Genomic DNA, 15,937 nt, shown 5'->3' on the forward strand with positions numbered 1-15,937 from the left:
TTGGCCAATGGGAGGCTACAGCACAGTTGACCCTGATAAGTTCTTAAGGATATTAAACACTTTCGAAATCAAACTCTGAGAAAATAAATTGAGGACCATCTGTTCCTGTCCTGTTTCAACCCACTTCTTGTCACTGCAAGATAATCTACATTAAGAGCTACATATAGTGGAATTTTGTGGTTCTCTTACCTTGCAAACAAGTCTTCTTGGAGATCCAGGATGACCATTAGGATATCTTGATCCCCGATACATTCTGTGTATGGAGGCCCCCTTCGTTACTACATTGAGCAAGCCCTAAAGATGGAGAGAGTGAAAGGGACCAATCCCTATCCTGAAAGAGCTTCATAAGGGGAGAATAAATGCATTGAGAATTCTTGAGTAGAGTCCTCCTCTCCTGTGGTAACAAAATACTTCCTGGTTGGCTATGAAAATCATAAAATGAAATTTCCATCATAGATTAAGTGTCTTGAATTTCAGGAAGGCCACCATCAGTTTGAACACATTTAAAGTGAAATGCTGTGAACTGAGAGGATCATTTCAAGAACTCATAAGTTTCCTCTGAATGATCACCCAACCTGACCTGGCAGCATCTCCATGAAGGATCATGGATATTAGGGGAGAGACCAACAGAACTGACCTGGATAGGGCCTTTGGTGTGATCTTAAAACCCCTTCCGAGTCGCTCTTCTCTACATCCACCTTAGGTTCTTTGCAACTGGACTGATTACAAAGCAAACTGAAGAAGGCCCAAGACCTTCACCAGTTGCTGCCTGGAGGAGTAGCAAGGCTGGAGAAAGAAATTGACCTTGCATAGAATTCTTTGCCAGGATGTTTTTTGGCACACCTAGAGTGGCTTTCAACAGAGCCATCACAATATCCTTCTTGAAACTACATAAACTGATAATCTTGATTTGTGTACCAGAGGAGAAATTCTTTCGTCTCTGCCACAGCTAGCCAAATGTGCAAAGAGGCAATGACCTGAACCTCCTATAACTGAAAGAGGTAATCACCAACTTTGCTGGTTTTATGAACACTAATGGGACAATATTGAAGCTGAAAGGCATCACTTGTATCTGTATGAGCCCCTCTTGAACTGAAACCCTTGGTAACATTAAATGTGAGAAGCAACAGGGACATGCTAGTAATTATCATGTATAACATCTATAGTAAATGACCAAGACAATCGGTTAATTAATTGGCATACAATCGTGATGGTCATCATCTTGAATAAGTTGCATCTCATGTGTCAAGGATCACTTACTTCAGTGCATTGAATAGTCTGAAAGGTAATTTTAAGAGCTTGCATTTTCCTATGACTAATTCTTTCAGCTTTTTGCTTCCGAAGTAGTAAATTTCCATGGATTTGTTCTGATAAAAATGGTGTCATGGAGGTAATTTGAAGATCGCCAGCCAAGCCAGACTTTACAAGACTATGCTTTGTCCTCACAAAGAAAACAGTCCAAACGCTCTCAAAAACAAGAGAGAATGCATGACCATGGGATATTCATGAATGAGGTCCTCTGCCTCTGTACAGCTGACCAACAGCCCGGTTTTGCCAGGTTTGCTTCCAACCACCTTATTCCTCTTAAAAAAACTATCTAAGTAACAGGGATTTGAACTCTACCAGAACAGGAAGATTTTGCTGCCTATGTTATTCTCGAGGAGACATAGGTGCAGACTGAAGAAGCTTGGGATAAGTGTGAGGTGCTGGCCTCTTTGCTGTTTGCTCCAAGGACTGTTGCTCACTCGTACAATAGGCCAAAGCCTTACAATGGCAGGTTTCCTTTTTGCTTAAGTACGGCCGAAATATTTTCCTGTTTCTACGGAAGAGCTAACTGCACATAGACTAGCTTTTAACTTATTCACTAAAGTTTTTTTGGGGAAAAGGAGTTTACATAGATGATCACTATATAGACACTCCTTTATTTCTTTCTTCTCCAGACTGTAAGCAGCAAATCTGTGGTGCCTTACCTAAAATGATCTGAAATGGAAGGAAAAACATCCCCCAATTTACTCATACATACTTGAACCTCCCATTTCTTGGGAAGAACTTCAAAAAATCCTTTTTGTTCTTTAAATCCTTCAAACTCTTATTATTATTATTACTTGTTAAGCTACAACCCTAGTTGGAAAAGCAGGATGCTATAAGCCTAGGGGCCCCAACAGGGAAAATAGCCCAGTGAGGAAAGGAAAAAAGAAAAAATAAAATACTTTAAGAAGAGCAACAACATTAAAATAAATATTTCCTATATAACTATAAAAACTTTAACAAAACAAGAAAGAGAGAAATTAGATAGAATAGCGTGCCCGAGTGTACCCTCAAGCAAGAGAACTCCAACCCAAGACAGTGGAAGACCATGGTACAGAGGCTATGGCACTACCCAAGACTAGAGAAGACTGATTTGATTTTAGAGTATTCTTCTCCTAGAAGAGCTGCTTACCATAGCAATGTAGTATTGTCTGGCCAGTCAAAGAACCCCATAACTCTCTAGTGGTAGTATCTCAAGGGGTGGCTGGTGCCCTAGCCAACCTACTACCTAGAATACAGTATCACAGGTTGTGGCATGGAGAAACTAATAAAAAAAAATAAATACTATTATCCTTATAATAGGCTAGTGTATGCGTAAAACATTAGGCTACACTAATCTTAACATCATTCAGATGGGGTCAATAACATAATTATTATTATTATAACTTGCTAAGCCACAACCCTAGTTGGAAAAGCAGGATGCTATAAGCCCAGGGGCTCCAACAGGGAAAATAGCTCAGTGAGGAAAGGAAACAAGGAAAAAGAAAATATTTTAAGAACACGATTAAAATGAATCTCTCCAATATAAACTATAAAAACTTCAACTAAACAAGAGGAAGAGAAATTAGATAGAATAGTGTGCCCGATTGTACCCTCAAGCAAGAGAACTCTAACCCAAGACAGCGGAAGACCATGATACAGAGGCTATGGCACTACCCAAGATTAGTGAACAATGGTTTGATTTCGGAGTGTCCTTCTCCTAGAAGAGCTGCTTACCATAGCTAAAGAGTCTTATCTACCCTTACAAAGAGGAAAGTGGCTACTGAACAATTACAAAACAGTAAGAAGAAATTGTTTGGTAATCTCAGTGTTGTCAGGTGTATGAAGACAGAGGAGAATATGTAAAGAATAGGCCAGACTATTCGGCGTGTGTGTGTGTGTGTGTAGGTAAAGGGAAAATGAACCGTAACCAGAGAGAAGGATCCAATAAGTGACAGTTACTATATGTAAACACTCCTCAACTGATGTTAAAGCTGAGGCTGAAAAGCATTATACAGTACGATGGCAACCATGATACATACTAAGCTATCTTAGCTTAAAATTATACTTTAAGGAATCAGATTTACAAGAACTTAAATCAAAAGGAAAGGGAGTTAAATAAGATCATAAAATTAGGATTGGTAACAAGCTACAAAAACTCAAAACACCTCTGTGCTAGGAGTGGCTTCGTACATCGTAAGAAGCCGATTGCATAAACATGCAAAATTAACACTTAACACAATCCAGAGCGATAATTAAACACCTCTACTACGTTAACTCCATTACAAAGAATAGTGGATAACTAAACATTAGTTTGATTAGTCTTACTTAACATCAGATGAAGACTTATCATTTCCTGGAGCTGAGCATGTAACATCATGACAGCTCAGCAGCAGAAACAAAGATAGTGGCTTGGCTTATGTTACGTGCGTAAGCAGCATTGTCTCCAGATTGCTTTTAATTCTAGCTAATGAAGCATCATTGGTTGCCAGATAATTTTAGCAATAGAGGTGTTATGACATGTTCAATAGATGCTGAACTTGTGGGTCTCCCTTCTACACACTTAGCCTGTGCTTTGCACATTGAAACATTGGCGCTAGAGCAGGTGAGAACATATTTCTTTTGTGTTTCAAGTAGTGTTGGATTCCATGTTCTAGCCTTTACATGAAAGTTCTTGGAGATCACAAAATAATTAACACAAAAAATCTTAAAAGTAATTTGTATTTTCCCTATCTATACAAAGTCCAGTTCTTAAGATAGGGGTAAGTCTTCAGCAGCACTGGAACAGCCATTGAATTGTTAACAAAGTAGTTCAAAAATGACAGGTGGCACAAGATGGAACCCCCATCCTTCGGAAGTCTGACATGCTAAAGTCTGAAACTATTCTCTTGTCGACACAGAGAAGACAATACCGTTATGAGGGACACACTGACCTCCTCTGATTAGAACCTAAGGTGAGGACCATCCCACCCTGAGGCCGATGTCTCATGATAGGTAAGACGCATGCACCAATTCCAAAATGAGAGGGGATCCACACAAAACTAAGGAGCTTCACCTATTTTCTTGCCAAAGCAGAGAAGAGCTACAATCTGAAAGAAAAAATCATAAGGTCCTCTCTTCAGGCCACCAGGAAGAGAAAATGCATGTGCCATGAATATGAAGTCCATCCCAACCAGAGACCCCAGTCTAACATGTGCAAGACTACTCAAAGCTCCCTTCAAGCGTAAATCATTCCCATGAGGAAGAGAGATCCAAATTTTACCGAGAGGTTTCTTAAGCAGAGTAAGTCCATAATACAGTATGCCAAAATGTCTTCTGGACGGAGAAAAAAGTTCTTTATATCCCCATTGTAGTGCGTTTCTCTCTCAGGCCACCCTATAATGTCACAAAGAAGGGACCATCGAGGTTAACGAACACATTTCTGCTCAGATACCCAATCCCAGTTGGGATCGTTATTTGCTATTGGTTTTTCAGACGTATCAGCTATACCGGGCTCACTATCTAATTGACAAAGTTCCAGGGAAATTGTCACCTGGTGAACTTCAGTGCTCCCTCCGACAGGGAGGTGGCTTCAAGAGTACTGTATAGGTTATTCTTACCCGACTTAATTAGGTATTAGAACAACCTACACTGAAGGTGCAGGCCACAGGCTCTTGCACTAAAGCAGCCCGTAATTACCCGACTTATTTTCTAAATAGCAGTGTATACTTTATCCTTACCCGACTTATGATTCTAGTGATTGGCATGTGTTGAACCGCTCACTTTCAACTAGTGTCAAAGGATTAGCTAACAAACCTAGGTCACACTCCACTTGACAGGATCCCAAAGGAATCGGTCAGCGAGCCAGTTCTGTTACTCCCTCCAGACAGATGAAAGTGGCTCTCTATGGGCAATGATGCTCCTATGTCATGGCAGGACTGAGGATGGTAGGACCAATGCTCACTCTCACCTGGCCTATCTCACCAACGGTCAGAGGTGATATTGGTCAATCCATCCAGCATGAGAAAACACACGCTTAAGACCGAAATACAGGCAACTTCTTGTGAGAGGCCTCTGCATGACTACTGCAAATTCTTCCTCATGAGAAGCAACCAAAGATGAAAATATGAGAGAGGAGTTGATGGATGAGGGATAATAGAGAGTGAACTCGCATCTTCCCCCTAGACAACATTGATGCAGGTAAAACGAAAATTTTCAGTCGAAAAGCATTCCCAGGTCTTTCATCCTTTTCTTGGACATAAGACCAGAAGATCTTGTCATGACCCTCGGATCATAATAAAAGCAAGGAGTATCAATCTTGTCCAGAAAATACTCTGAAGAGGTCATTCCAAGCAGCTCAAGCTTAACACTCTGATGGACACTGGTAGGCAACTCGTTTAAAAACCTAAGGAACGAAAGAGGATTTACCATGATGATTCAAGTACAGTACTGTATTACAAGCACTACAAGTCCCTCGAGTCACCAAAAGCATTTAGTTTTCCTCTAAGGAAGATGAGTATGTAGCAACATTTCCCATTGAATGTAATCTAAAAAGTAACAGTCTAGCAGAGGGGAGTACAGTCTCATGGTCGTCCCCACAACGACTTGTGAAGAGCCGACTGGAGAGGATTTGAGAAGATAGCACAAGACTTCCCGAGCAAAATCCCAGGATCATTCCACCGAGTTTGACGAATCGTTTGACTGTGTAAAAGCCCCTTTACATTCCATGTTCGTAATATTTCCGATAGGAGGAGCAAGAACAACAAAATGTATACAGCACACGGAATTTAACGATTTTTATCCTCATAGGAACAAAATTCACTTCTCCCCATGCTTACCTTTCAGTACACTTCTGTTATTACATGCGATAGCACTCAAAAGAAAACAAACTTGTAAAAATTGAAAGTAAGACAATATCCAACAATTGAAAGAGCAGCACAACAATACAAACTGTATATACTTATTGCAGTCAGACAAAAGTGGCTACAGAATTCTGAAACAGGTAAGTGGGCGGGGCTTTCAACTAGTCATACCTCTCATTCATTAATTGCCTAGTTAACGATTCAATGGTCGCTCCAGCACCGTTAAAGGCATATCCCTATTTTAAAAAATGGAAGGACTGCATAAGTTAAGAATAATTAATGAATACAAAACCAGTTCCTAAAGCACTAGGGTCAACATGAATCATATGATGCTGTACAATATACGAAGAAATAAAAATTCCTAAAATTTAAACCCTTAGGCCGGGAGCACACTAGCGACTCTGTGGCGCCACAAAGCCACAGCATCGTGTGGCGGGGATGTGGTCTCCCATAGGTTTCCATTGCTTTCAAGTTTTGCCGCGCAAACTAGCGACTGTGGCAAGCGACTGTGGCTCTCTGTCGCTCATCCCCGCCACAGACGTGGCGTGGCTTTGTGGCGCCACAGAGTCACTAGTGTGGTCCTGGCCTTAACACAGCTAATTCCAAAGTTATGAGGTACGAATAATGATAAAATCCTAAAGTCACAAAAACAGCATCAAAAGCAACAGCAAACCTACCTGTAGAATTCCTCATGACTCTGTTGGTTAACTAAAATCACTTCAGCTGAGGTGATACACCCACTACACGCAAGGCAATCATTCAGTGTTATCTTGGCTTTTTCATATTTTGGCTGTGGAAAGATTAAATAAATGTGTGATGAGTAAGCAAAAGTAATTCACATAAAGAGTATTTTATGTAGTTGGGGTATGGTAAGTTAATTCTAAATAAAAAAAAACATTCTAAAGAAAAATTGCCAAATTTTCTTATCAGCCTCCTGTGTTCACATATGTATTTTATGTATAAATGACAACGATAGGAAAGCCTCGTGAAGGAAATTGTAATAAGACACCGCTGTACTTTACATTTCTCAAGTATCAATATTTAAAATTCCTATCATAACAAATAACAATAAAAATATTGAAAGAGGAATTAAAATCCTCATAGAATTAGTAAAGTATGACCATCTCATCATCAGATTCAGTTATATGCAGTTGACCATTTGGTATCACTTTAGAAAATTACACTATGTACAGATATTCACTGATCAGCAGCAAAAATAAAGTAAAAGAAAAACAAAAAATCAACTTCCAGAGACTAAAGATTATTGTCCATTCTCCCAGAGCCAAAGCCTCCCACTGTGAGACATTTGGTTTTAAAGGCAAAAACAATAATCATTTAAAATTCTTACTGAAATGAAAAAAAAAAAAAAAAACGGGGAGTAGATTTCAACATATCTGATGCTATCCTTTCATAATATATCTAAAGAACTTTTTTAAAAATTACACAATTTTACTAAAGAAAATAATAGAGTATGAGAAAATAATATATGTTATATAAATTGTTACATTATTATCATCCTTTAGTATATGCCCCCTGTGGCCGTGGGGGCATATAAAAATTAGAATAGCGCCAACATTATCCCTGCGTGTCATAAGAGGCGACTAAAAGGGACGGGACAAGGGGGCTGGGAACCCCCTCTCCTGTATCTACATCCTGTGAGACATCAACAAAGAGATGGAGCTAGGGGGAGAGTGACTGCTCCCCGCACTCTAGTTTTGGGGTGTTTGAATGTGCGTGGATGTAGTACGATAGAGTAAAAGATGTGAAATTGGAAGTATGTTTTGGAAGTATGTTTAGGAATAGAAGGATGGATGTATTGGCCTTGTGTGAGACGAAGATAAAAGGAAAGGGTGAAGTGATGTTTGGTGAAATATCTGGTGGAGTGTCTGGGATTGAAAGGGGAAGAGCAAGAGAGGGTGTGGCTTTATTGCTGAGTGAATGGATGACAGGTAAAGTAGTGGAATGGAAGGAGATATCATCTAGGTTAATGTGGGTAAGGTTTGGTTGGCAAGGGAATGTTGGGCGTTTGTCAGTGCGTATGGGCCAGGTAGTGAGAAAAGTGAAGAAGAGCGGAATGAGTTGTGGAATGAATTAACTAGGTGTGTTGAAGGACTGGGTAGAAGGAATTATGTAGTTGTCATGGGTGATTTAAATGCTAGAGTGGGTGCTGGAGAGGTAGAAGGTGTCATTGGGAAGTATGGCATACCAGGTGAAAATGAGAGTGGTGAGAGACTGGTGGATATGTGTGTTGAGTAAGAGATGGTGATAAGTAATAGCTTTTTCAAAAAGAAAGATAAAAATAAGTATACATGGGTAAGAGTGGCAAATGGAATAGTAGTAGAAAGGGCATTAATGGATTATGTGTTAACTAAAAGAATGTTTGGAAGATTGAAAGATGTGCACGTGTTTAGGGGTATGGCTAACGGTATGTCTGATCATTTTTTGGTGGAAGGAAAATTAGTTGTAGCAAGAGAGTGGGGGAACAGAGTAGGTGAATGTAAAAGGGAGCTAGTGAGGGTTGAAGAGCTAATAAAACCGGGGGTAAAAAGTAAATATCAGGAAAGGTTGAAAATGACATATGACAAAGTGAAAGTAAGAGAAACTGGCAATTTAGAGGAGGAGTGGAAGTTAGTAAAAGAAAATTTTGTTGGGATTGCAAGTGATGTGTGTGGCAAGAAGGCAGCATGAGGAAGGGCAGTGAATGGTGGAATGAAGGAGTGAAGGTAAAACTGGAAGAGAAAAAGAGGGCTTTTGAAGAATAGCTGCAGAGTAATAGTGTAGAGAAGTATGAAAAATATAAAGAGAAAAATGTGGAATTAAAGCGCAAGGTACGTGAGGCAAAGAGGGCAGCTGACCTGAGGTGGGGTCAGGGATTGGGTCATTCATATGAAGAGAATAATTAGTAGTTTTGTGAAGAAGTGAAAAGAGTAAGGAAGGCTGGCTCAAGAATTGAAGAGACAGTGAAAGATGGAAATGGGAGGTTGTTAAAAGGAGAGGAGGCAAGGAAAAGATGGGCGGAATATTTTGAAAGTTTACTGAATGTTGAAGATAATAGGGAGGCAGATATAATTACTGTTGCAGGTGTTGAGGTGCCAATGATGGGAGATGAGAATGAGAGAGAGATTACAATAGATGAAGTGAGGAGAGCACTAGATGAAACGAGAGTAGGAAAAGCGTCTGGTATGGATGGTGTGAGAGCTGAGATGTTGAAGGAAGGGGGTGTGACTGTACTTGAATGGTTGGTGAGATTGTTTAATATGTGTTTTGTGTTGTCAATGATACCAGTAGATTGGGTCTGTGCATGTATTGTACCACTATATAAGGGTAAGGGAGATGTGCATGAGTGTTGTAATTCAAGAGGTATTAGTTTGTTAAGCGTAGTTGGAAAAGTGTATGGTAGAGTACTGATTAATAGGATCAAGGATAAAAGAGAGAATGCAATCTTAGAAATACAGGGTGGTTTTAGAAGAGGTAGGGGTTGTATGAATCATATTTTTACAGTAAGGCAGATTTGCGAGAAATATTTAGCAAAAGGTAAGGAGGTGTATGTTGCGTTTATGGATCTGGAGAAAGTGTATGATAAGAGTTGATAGGGAAGAAATGTGGAATGTGATGAGGTTATATGGAGTTGGTGGAAAGTTGTTGCAAGCAATGAAAAGTTTCTACAAAGGTAGTAAAGCATGTGTTAGAATAGGAAATGAAGTGAGTGATTGGTTTCCGGTGAGAGTGGGGATGAGACAGGGATGTGTGATGTCACCGTGGTTGTTTAACTTGTTTATTGATGGAGTGGTGAGAGAGGTGAATGCTCGAGTGCTTGGACGAGGATTAAAACTGGCAGACGAGAATGACCATGAATGGGAGGTAAATCAGTTGTTTGCGGATGATACTGTACTGGTTGCAGACACAGAAGAGAAGCTTGGCCGATTAGTGACAGAATTTGGAAGTGTGTGAGAGAAGGAAGTTGAGAGTTAATGTGGGTAAGAGTAAGGTTATGAGATGTATGAGAAAGGAAGGTGGTGCAAGGTTGAATGTCATGTTGAATGGAGAGTTACTTGAGGAAGTGGATCAGTTTAAGTACTTGGGGTCTGTTGTTGCAGCAAATGGTGGAGTGGAAGCAGATGTACGTCAGAGAGTGAATGAAGGTTGCAAAGTGTTGGGGGCAGTAAAGGGAATAGTAAAAAATAGAGGGTTGGGCATGAATGTAAAGAGAGTTCTATATGAGAAAGTGATTGTACCAACTGTGATGTATGGATCGGAGTTGTGGGGAATGAAAGTGACGGAGAGACAGAAATTTTACGTGTTTGAGATGAAGTGTCTAAGGAGTATGGCTGGTGTATCTCGAGTAGATAGGGTTAGGAACGAAGTGGTGAGAGTGAGAACGGGTGTAAGAAATGAGTTAGCAGCTAGAGTGGATATGAATGTGTTGAGGTGGTTTGGCCATGTTGAGAGAATGGAAAATGGCTGTCTGCTAAAGAAGGTGATGAATGCAAGAGTTGATGGGAGAAGTAGGCCTACAAGAGGAAGGCCAAGGTTTGGGTGGATGGATGGAGTGAAGAAAGCTCTGGGTGATAGGAGAATAGATGTGAGAGAGGCAAGAGAGCGTGATAGAAATAGGAATGAATGGCGATCGATTGTGACGCAGTTCCGGTAGGCCCTGCTGCTGCCTCCGATGCCTTAGATGACCGCGGAGGTAGCAGCAGTAGGGGATTTAGCATTATGAAGCTTCGTCTGTGGTGGATAATATGGGAGGGTGGGCTGTGGCACCCTAGCAGTACCAGCTGAACTCGGTTGAGTCCCTGGTTAGGCTGGAGGAACGTAGAGAGTAGAGGTCACCTTTTTTGTTTTGTTTCATTTGTTGATGTCGGCTACCCCCAAAATTGGGGGAAGTGCCTTGGTATATGTATGTATGTATAGAGTCAGAGTTTTTAAAACAGCAATTTTTTAAATAATTTGTATTTTTCCTAAATATGTAACCCTGAGTCATTTATATATGTTATATAAATTGTTACATTATTATTATCCTTTATTATAAAATCACAGTGTTTTTAAAACTGCAATTTTTTAAATAATTTGTATTTTTCCTAACTTTGCAAACCTAAGCTCAAATATTCAAGGCAATTGTAGTTACTGGTGGATGGAGGGTTAACCTAACTTCACCCCACCCACCCAGCTTTTAACGTTAGACTTATGACTTGGGGTTGTTGAGGCAGAAAGTGTAACTTAACCCTTTTACCCCCAAGCTATTTGGAACTTTCCAACCCTTAACCCCCAGGGGTTATTTATTTTCAAACACATTTTGCAGTATATTTTCTTTAAATTGCTCTAACAGCCTTAATTTTCGTCATAGAGAGGTCAGGTTGATCTCATTCTCCTGGAAAATGCCTGAAGTTTCTCAAAAAATTATAAAAAATATGCAAAAATAATGTAAATAGCAGTTTTTTGCAAGGACGTATCGGTACATCTGTGGGGGTAAAGGGATGAGTTTTGTGATACGTACCAGAACGTCCTTTGGGGGTAAAAGGGTTAATAGGAGCATAACTTCAGCGAAGCTCGAACATTGAAGGCAATTGGAGTTACTGGTGGATGGAGGGTTAACCTAACTTCACCCCACCCACCCAACTTTTATCCTTAGACTTATGACTTGGGGTTGTTGAGAGAGAAAGTGTAACTTGAAAGACAGGTTTGTATAGAAAAGATAAAGTTACTTATAGATTTTGTGATTTGTTCTCACACAAATACACACCATTTGTAATGTTAATATTACTAAATTGAGTAAATGAGTTTCTTGTGATAGTTTTAGCCCTGCTGACTACTGACCAATTTCCATAACTTCCCTTTCATATAAAGTTTTTGAAAATCTTTTGACAAAAGTTCTATATAGGTAGCTGAAGGTGAAGCATGGATAACCTGCTGCCCCCACGACTTTCTATATTACTGAAATTAGAAATCCCCAAAACTTTGTTAAGACTCAGACAAGGTCTTCAAAATGTTATTTTCATTAGTAAAATAAATTTTTGAATATACTTACCCGATAATCATGTAGCTGTCAACTCCGTTGCCCGACAGAATTCTACGGGAGGGATACGCCAGCTATCACTATACTAGAAGGGGGTGTACTCACCAGCACCACCTGTGGCCAGGTACTGCAGTACTTCTTGTTGACACCACCTCACTTTTTCCTCGGTCCACTGGTTCTCTATGGGGAGGAAGGGTGGGTCAATTAAATCATGATTATCGGGTAAGTATATTCAAAAATTTATTTTACTAATGAAAATAACATTTTTCAATATTAAACTTACCCGATAATCATGTAGCTGATTCACACCCAGGGGGGTGGGTGAAAACCAGTGTACATGACTAAAGGATAGCTAAGTATCCCGTATTTCATATAATCAGTTATTTCAGAATAACAATGAAATAATAAGTACCTGGTAAGGAAGTCGACTTGAACCGTTACTCTGCCTTTATTAAGTTCGTCTTCCTTACTGAGCGCAGCGTTCCTCTTAGGAGGCTGAATCAACTCAAAGGTGCTAAAGTATACAGGGCTGCAACCCATACTAAAGGACCTCTACACAACCTCTAACCCAGGCGCTTCTCAAGAATGAATTGACCACCCGCCAAATCAAAAAGGATGCGGAAGGCTTCTTAGCCTACCGTAACAACCCAAAAAACAACAATAAAAGCATTCAAGAGAAAGGTTAAAAAGGTTATGGGATTAAGGGAATGTAGTGGCTGAGCCCTCACCTACTACTGCACTCGCTGCTACGAATGGTCCCAGGGTGTAGCAGTTCTCGTAAAGAGACTGGACATCTTTAAGATAAAATGATGCAAACACTGACTTGCTCCTCCAATAAGTTGCATCCATAATGCTCTGCAGAGAACGGTTCTTATTAAAGGCCATCGAAGTGGCTACGGCTCTCACTTCGTGGGTCCTTACTTTCAGCAAAGCAAGGTCTTCATCCTTCATGTGAGAATGGGCTTCTCTAATCAGAAGCCTTATATAATACGAAACTCCGTTTTTGGACATGGGCATCGAAGGTTTCTTGATTGCACACCATAAGGCTTCTGACTGTCCTCGTATAGGTTTTGACCTATTAAGATAATATTTCAGAGCTCTGACAGGGCAAAGAACTTTTTCTAGCTCGTTACCTACCATGTTGGAAAGGCTAGGAATTTCAAACGATCTAGGCCAAGGACGTGAAGGAAGTTCATTCTTAGCTAAAAATCTGAGCTGTAAAGAACATGTTGCAGATTCGGATGTGAACCCAATGTTCTTGCTGAAGGCATGAACCTCACTGACTCTTTTAGCTGTTGCAAGGCAGACGAGGAAAAGAGTCTTGAGGGTAAGGTCCTTGAAGGAAGCTGACTGGAGAGGTTCGAACCTAGGAGACATAAGGAACCTTAAGACTACGTCTAGATTCCAGCCTGGAGTGGGTAAACGACGTTCTTTAGAAGTCTCAAAAGACTTAAGGATGTCTTGAAGGTCCTTGTTGGAAGAAAGGTCCAAACCTCTGTGGCGGAGAACTGAAGCCAACATACTTCTGTACCCTTTAAACGTAGGAGGCGAAAGGGATCTCTCATTCCTTAGATGTAATAGGAAGTCAGCTATTTGGGTTACAGAGGTATTGGTAGAGGAAACTGCATTGGCTCTACACCAGCTTCGGAAGACTTCCCACTTGGATTGGTAGACTCTACGAGTGGATACCCTCCTTGCTCTGGCAATCGCACTGGCTGCCTCCTTCGAAAAGCCTCTAGCTCTAGCGAATCTTTCGACAGTCTGAAGGCAGTCAGACGAAGAGCGTGGAGGTTTGGGTGCACCTTGTCTACGTGAGGTTGACGTAGAAGGTCCACTCTTAGAGGGAGAGTCCTGGGGACGTCGACCAGCCATTGTAGTACCTCTGTGAACCATTCTCTTGCAGGCCAAAGGGGAGCAACCAGCGTCAGCCGTGTCCCTTCGTGCGAGACGAACTTCTGAATGACTCTGTTGATGATCTTGAACGGTGGGAATGCGTAAAGGTCGAGATGGGACCAATTCAGCAGAAAAGCATCCACATGAACTGCTGCTGGGTCTGGAACTGGGGAACAGTACAAAGGAAGCCTCTTGGTCATGGAGGTGGCAAACAGATCTATCGTAGGCTGACCCCACAAGGTCCAAAGTCTGTTGCACACGCTCTTGTGAAGGGTCCATTCCGTGGGGATGACTTGATCCTTTCTGCTTAGGCGATCTGCTGAGACGTTCATGTTGCCCTGAATGAACCTCGTTACTAGAGTGAGGTTTAGACTTCTTGACCAAATGAGGAGGTCCCTTGCTATCTCGTATAGGTTCCTCGAATGGGTCCCTCCCTGCTTGGAGATGTAAGCCAAGGCTGTGGTGTTGTCGGAGTTCACCTCCACCACCTTGCCTAGCAGGAGGGACTTGAAGTTCATAAGGGCCAAATGAACTGCCAGTAGCTCCTTGCAGTTGATGTGGAGCGTTTCCTGTTCCCTGTTCCACGTTCCCGAGCATTCCCGTCCGTTCAAGGTCGCGCCCCAGCCCGAGTCTGATGCATCCGAGAAGAGATGAAGATTGGGGGTCTGAATCGCTAACGATAGGCCCTCCTTGAGAAGGAGGTTGGTCTTCCACCACAAGAGAGTGGTCTTCATCTCTTTGGTGACAGGGATAGAGACTGCTTCGAGCGTCAAATCCTTGTCCCAATGAGCTGCTAGATGGAATTGGAGAGGGCGGAGGTGGAGTCTCCCTAACTCGACGAACAGGGCTAACGATGACAGGGTCCCTGTGAGACTCATCCACTGTCTCACCGAGCAACTGTTCCTCTTCAGCATGCTCAGGATGCAATCTAGGGCTTGGCTTATCCTTGGGGCCGATGGAAAAGCCCGAAAATCCTGACTCCGAATCTCCATTCCCAGGTAAACTATGGATTGGGAGGGAATGAGCTGGGACTTTTCTAAGTTGACTAACAGACCCAGTTCCTTGATCAAGTCCAAAGTCCAGTTGAGACTCTCCAGACAGCGACGACTCGTGGAGGCTCTCAACAGCCAGTCGTCTAAGTAAAGGGAGGCTCTGATGTCCGATAAGTGGAGGAATTTTGCAATATTCCTCATCAGATGCGTAAACACCATAGGAGCTGTGCTTAGGCCAAAACACAGGGCTTGGAATTGGTACACAACCTTTCCAAAAACGAATCTCAGGAAAGGTTGGGAGTCTGGATGAATAGGAACGTGAAAGTAAGCGTCTTTCAGATCCAACGAGACCATCCAGTCCTCCTGCCTGACCGCTGCTAGGACCGACTTCGTCGTCTCCATAGTGAACGTCTGCTTGGTGACATAAGCATTGAGCGCGCTGACGTCCAGCACCGGTCTCCAACCTCCTGTCTTCTTGGCCACCAGAAAGAGACGGTTGTAGAAGCCCGGGGATTGATGGTCCCGGACTATAACCATTGCCTTCTTCTGTAACAGGAGCGACACCTCCTGGTGCAACGCTAGCCTCTTGTCCTTTTCCTTGTAGTTGGGAGAGAGGTTGATGGGAGAAGTGGTCAGAGGGGGTTTGCGGCAGAATGGTATCCTGTAACCCTCCCTTAGCCACCTGACAGACTGGGCATCTGCACCTCTCCTTTCCCAAGCTTGCCAGAAGGTCTTGAGTCTGGCTCCTACTGCTGTCTGGAGAGGAGGAAAGTCAGTGTTTGCCTTTTGAAGTCTTGGGACCTTTCCTATACCTGCTCCTGGAAGAGTCTGGACGGGAGCTTCCTCGGCTGGGGGCTCTGCCACGAAAGGGCGGAATAAACCTTGTAGCAGGAGTATCAGCCACTGGG

At 41.9% G+C, this 15,937-nt stretch overlaps 1 protein-coding gene across 1 annotated transcript in view; it reads right to left on the reverse strand.

The window, feature by feature from the left end:
- Nucleotides 1-15,937, reverse strand: part of LOC137658851 (cytosolic iron-sulfur assembly component 3-like) — a 93,621-nt gene that overhangs the window by 46,361 nt on the left and 31,323 nt on the right. The window contains exon 3 of the mRNA XM_068393954.1: nucleotides 6,806-6,918. Within this exon, the coding sequence (XP_068250055.1) occupies nucleotides 6,806-6,918 (113 nt within the window). The remainder of the gene's footprint in view (nucleotides 1-6,805; nucleotides 6,919-15,937) is intronic.

The sequence above is a fragment of the Palaemon carinicauda genome, chromosome 19, assembly GCF_036898095.1.
Source record: "Palaemon carinicauda isolate YSFRI2023 chromosome 19, ASM3689809v2, whole genome shotgun sequence".
NCBI classification, from domain to species: Eukaryota; Metazoa; Arthropoda; class Malacostraca; order Decapoda; family Palaemonidae; genus Palaemon; species Palaemon carinicauda.